At 42.8% G+C, this 5,745-nt stretch overlaps 1 protein-coding gene across 1 annotated transcript in view; it reads left to right on the forward strand.

Moving 5' to 3' along the window:
• fam124a (family with sequence similarity 124 member A) overlaps positions 1 to 5,745 on the forward strand; it is a gene marked incomplete at its 3' end in the record, with an annotated part of 33,589 nt that extends 27,844 nt beyond the window's left edge. The window contains exon 4 of the mRNA XM_079665830.1: positions 5,506 to 5,745. Coding sequence (XP_079521956.1) covers positions 5,506 to 5,745 — 240 coding nt within the window. The remainder of the gene's footprint in view (positions 1 to 5,505) is intronic.

Genomic DNA, 5,745 nt, shown 5'->3' on the forward strand with positions numbered 1-5,745 from the left:
TTCAGGTGTATATCAGTATGTAGTGTCTCTACTTTAAAGAGTCCTCTCCTGCTGATGTTCAGGTGTATATCAGTATGTAATTTCTCTACTTTAAAGAGTCTTCTCCTGCTGATGTTCAGGTGTATATCAGTATGTAGTGTCTCTACTTTAAAGAGTCCTCTCCTGCTGATGTTCATGTTCATATCAGTATGTAGTTTATCTACTTTAAAGAGTCCTCTCCTGCTGATGTTCAGGTTCATATCAGTATTTAGTGTCTCTACTTTAAAGAGTCCTCTCCTGCTGATGTTCAGGTGTATATCAGTATGTAGTGTCTCTACTTTAAAGAGTCTTCTCCTGCTGATGTTCGGGTGTATATCAGTATGTAGTTTATCTACTTTAAAGAGTCCTCTCCTGCTGATGTTCAGGTTCATATCAGTATTTAGTGTCTCTACTTTAAAGAGTCCTCTCTTGCTGATGTTCAGGTGTATATCAGTATGTAGTGTCTCTACTTTAAAGAGTCCTCTCCTGCTGATGTTCAGGTGTATATCAGTATGTAGTGTCTCTACATGTCTCCATGCTTTAATGTTCAAAAAGCTCTTTATTGTTCTCATCCTGCCTGTGCTGCAGCACCTCTTTTCACCCTCTGTCTGAAACCAGAGCCCAGTCTGCTCTGATTGGTTAGCTGGCTGGCTCTGTTGTGATTGGTCAACCGCTTAGAGTTGTCTGGGAGAGAAACTCAGGGAACAGGATTTTAGTCTTTGCAGGACATTTACATGCACTAAAACATACAGTATATAACCCACTAAAACCAATTGCATTTGTTTTTGTCCATCATTGACATAGTGACGAGTTAATATCTTATCAAACGGTGTAGGATATGTGGTCAATTATTTGGTGCGAAGCCCCACAGGATAAGGCATGACAACAAAGTAAAAAACAGTTCTACTTAATGTCTTTACAGGAAAAGTTCAAATCAACCACACAATATGTCATTTTCTAACACTATGGGTCTCTCATTCAGAACAATAGAAAACAATAGCTCCCGGGAAAGCACCAAATGAATCACGTTAAAAAGCAGCGTTTCTGCCACGCTCTCCCGGGTTCACTTCTCCCTGTAGGGCTCTCATGCAACCGAGAAGTGCTCCTCAGTTGCATGAGAGCCCTACAGGGAGAAGTTAATAGTCCTGAATATGCACCTCCTTCCTCTCGACCCCTGTGACCTAATTTTAACTAACTCTTTAGGACAACTTGGCAGAGTTGCTGTGCACTTGAACTCAAGAAGCAAGCTGAAAAGTGCGATTTCAAAGGTCAAATTTGAACCTTAAGGGTATTATATCTAACAACGAAATCTGTATATTAGGTGTCGTTCGGTCACTTGTTAGCAATCCCCATTTTTTTAGGACACATAAAAACTTTTGACATTCATCAGTGGGCTATTTCCTGATGTACAGGACTGTCTCAGAAAATTAGAATATTGTGATAAAGTTCTTTATTTTCTGTAATGCAATTAAAAAAACAAAAATGTCATACATTCTGGATTCATTACAAATCAACTGAAATATTGTAAGCCTTTTATTATTGTAATATTGCTGATTATGGCATACAGCTTAAGAAAACTCAAATATCCTATCTCTAAATATTAGAATATCATGAAAAAGTATACTAGTAGGGTGTTCAACGAATCACTTGAATCGTCTAATTAACTCGAAACACCTGCAAGGGTTTCCTGAGCCTTGAAAAACACTCAGCTTGGTTCAGTAAACTAAATCACAAGTATGGGGAAGACTGCTGATCTGACTGCTGTCCAGAGGACCGTCATTGACACCCTCCATCAGGAGGGTAAGACACAAAAAGAAATTTCTCAAAGAGCAAGCTGTTCACAGAGTGCAGTTTCAAAGCACATCCACAAAAAGTCTGTTGGAAGGGGGAAATGTGGCAGGAAACGCTGCACAACCAAGAGAGATGACCGCAGCCTTAACAGCATTGTGAAGAAGAGTCGCTTCCAGAATTTGGGGGAGCTTCAAAGACAGTGGACTGAAGCTGGAGTCCAGGTATCAAAAGTCACTGTTCACAGACGTGTCCGGGAAATGGGCTACAATAGCCGTATTCCCATGGTCAAGCCACTTCTGAACTCAAGACAACGGAAGAGGCGTCTGACTTGGGCTAAGGAAAAGAAGCACTGGACAGTTGCACAGTGGTCCAAAGTCCTCTTTTCAGACGAAAGCAAGTTTTGTATTTCATTTGGAAGTCAAGGCGCCAGAGTCTGGAGAAAGGCTGGAGAGGAGCAAAATCCAAGTTGCTTGAAATCCAGTGTGAAGTTCCCACAGTCAGCGATGGTTTGGGGAGCCATGTCAGCTGCTGGTGTTGGTCCACTGTGTTTCATCAAGCCCAGAGTAAATGCAGCTGTGTACCAAGAGATTTTAGAGCACTACATGCTTCCGTCTGCTGAAAAGCTCTATGGAGATGAGGAATTCATTTTCCAGCATGATCTGGCACCTGCCCACAGTGCCAAAACCACCAGTAACTGGTGTACTGACCATGGCATTACTGTCCTCGATTGGCCTGCAAATTCCCCTGACCTGAACCCCATAGAGAATATGTGGGGTATTGTGAAGAAGAAGCTGAAAGACACCAGACCCAACAATGCTAATGAGCTAAAGGCCGCTATTGAAGCATCCTGGGCATCCATAACACCTCAGCAATGCCACAGGCTGATTGCCTCCATGCCACGCCGCATTGATGCAGTAATCCGTGCAAAAGGATTCCCAACCAAGTACTGAGTGCATTAATGGACATTTTCAAATGTTTGATTGTGTTTTGCTGTTATAAATCTTTTTTTTTTACTTGGTCTGAGGAACTATTCTAATTTTTTGAGATAGGATTTTTGAGTTTTCTTAAGCTGTATGCCATAATCAGCAATATTAAAATAATAAAAGGCTTGCAATATTTCAGTTGATTTGTAATGAATCCAGAATGTATGACATTTTTGTTTTTTTAATTGCATTACAGAAAATAAAGAACTTTATCACAATATTCTAATTTTCTGAGACAGTCCTGTATGTTATGCCGTAGAACACAACTCTGATAATCTCCTCAGCTTGTGAAAACCACTGACTTTATATCAAGCATCTAACTAAAAACACTTTTAAAAAAGACTTCTTTGCGAGGTAACTTCAGGGTTGTAGGACTTCCGAATTAGCATAACGTCTCGTACTGCTGTTAATATATAGTACATCAAATGCACCTGGTTGCAATGTTATGCTTTCATAGCATTTTTTGGCTTACCCTTTCACTTCTATTCAAGATATTAGATCGTTTTTAATTTATCTGTTTAGTACATTCCTTCTTAAATGATTAATTTGGGCTCACATGTAAATCTGAAACGATACAGTCTGTAGGCTACTGTATCAGCGAGAATATGTATTCACGTTTGAAACACAGACATCTCTTGTTTCCTGTGTTTGCGGTGAGGACCCAGTAAATCACGGTTCAACTCTCGCTCTCATTGAACTTAAAGATTTGCTTCCATGATATTTATTGTTTTTGAACGTGAGCATATGGAAATCTCCCAACTGCCCTCCATCTCCTCGTTCTCTTTGGGAAGTAATTGCCTCGAGGCCGCTGCGTGGAAAGTTATTCCTCGCTGCTTGTATTGTTTGGTTGGCAGGCGGGACGTCGGAGAACAGAAACATGGAGAAACCATCAGCTTCAAGGGGAGGAGGAGGAGCTGTGCATTAAAACACTTACAGAGAACATGGAGCTGGAACATAGCGATGAAATGAATCCTGCCGCAGCTGCCTTACATCGTCAGAACAGGGAAATCTACCATATTAGTTCTTACTTCTCCGGAGCTGTAACTACACAAATGATAATCAGATGGCACTATTGCAGGTTTTCTGTGCAGCCGTCTCTGTTTTTGGAGATATTCTTGGTCCATAAATGGAGGTGTAATACACATGGGGGCTCCTCTGGACGGTGATGAATTCTCCAGCTGTTGGTGTGATTCATAAAGTGTCCCGTCTTTTGTAAAGCAGGGGTTCCCTTGTACCCCCCCCCCCTCTTCCTTTATTCAGCTGCATGGTGTGTCGCGTGAGGAGCACTTGGTTGCATTAGAGCCCTACAGGGAGAAGTTAACAGCCTTGAATATGCACCTCCTTTCTCTGTGGCCCCTGTGACCTCGTTTTAACTACATCTTCAGGACAATATGGGGGAGTTGCACTGCTAAAGACCCCTCCCAAAACATACAATACTTGGCTATAATGTCCTTATTAAACTGCGATTACAAAGGTCAAATGTCAAGCTCAGGCGAAATATGTTTTAAAGTGTCCTAGTTGTGGGGTAAACTTCTGAAGCAATTGGAGTCAGGACTCAGAGAGGGCACGAGGAGAGCTGGAGCTTTGATGGCAAACACTGACGGTTTATTTGGAGCTTCGGCCGGAGAATTGACAAGACAGGTGGTGTGTCACGAGTTGACACAGCGGTTGCCAAGCCAATTCTGAAGAACTCTTTCTGCAGCTCGAGGTTTTAACTAGTTCGGAGTGTAATAATCAACGTTCTTCATCAGTGAGACTAAAGCATTATGGAACCTGAATCTAACTAGAGCTCTCGTCCATAGAAAAGAATGTGCGCCAGGGAACCTTCGTCCCTGATCAGTAAACTACCTCATGGCGGCTTGTGCTCCGTCATAGACTGGTAACAGACTGCTCCTTAAGAGAGATAGCAGCAATATCCAAGGCCGTAGACCTATGCCATGGGAAAGGAGACAGTGAGAAGAGAACATGATGACCTGGGTCGAAGGTTGAATACCTCAGCAAATGATTCCCTAACTGTAGTATCAAACAACAAACCCTGTGGGTTAATGGCCAATGCACAACACTAAAAACCTCCGGGTCGTCCTCCACTGATGAGGCAAGTCACACAAAACCTTACATTCATAATTTACCACCTTTTTTGTCTTTGAAAAAATGACATTGCACACACCTTAAGAATACTTCAGACCAGCTGTTTCCTCCAGCTTTGTATTGGGAAGAATCAGGAAGATTAGAGATGTCCCGCCCCTTAGCCTATCTGCACCTATCTGCTATCAGCCCATATGTACAATGTGTTTGAGTACTAGCCAATAGAAGCGCAAATGTTACACAGTGATGTCACCACGTTGCATAAGTAAACAAAGGAGTCCAATGGAGGCGTTTCAGGCAGGAGGAACTTTGGGATTTCAGGCTTCGCGGACCATTTACATGCACAAAAACCTATAGAACATACTATAGGAAAGGGGACGTCCCAAAAAGCATAATATGTCCCCTTTAAACAACAACATTGAGGATAGGGTGTTGAACTTTGTCTGATCGAATGCAATCTAAGCCTTTGAAAATCTATAATATACAATAATGTTTTTCCCATCTGCTGCAAGGGTATAAACATAAAGGTTTTCATATGCTGTGATTGTGTGTAAAGCCCCACATGAAGCTTATTTGTTGCATTGCGTTATATAAATTCTCATTTGTTGTCTTTCCCTTTTCTCCTCAGGTCCAAGGTGCTCACTTCCACCACCAGCAGGACCCCTACTACATCTCCTCCTCCGTCACTGAATCCGCCTCGGCTCCATCCACCTTCGCCCGCAGCTCCTACAGGAACCGCCGGCACCACCACCATCGCTCTGCACCCCGACCCAGAACCCACCAGACCCCCCACCCTGTGGCCTGCGAGGAGCCCGAGGAGCACCACCCGGACTCCTGGAGGTCCCAATGGAGAGACCAGCGCTCCGGG

This window comes from Notothenia rossii (genome assembly GCF_949606895.1).
Source record: "Notothenia rossii genome assembly, chromosome: 2".
Taxonomy (NCBI): domain Eukaryota; kingdom Metazoa; phylum Chordata; class Actinopteri; order Perciformes; family Nototheniidae; genus Notothenia; species Notothenia rossii.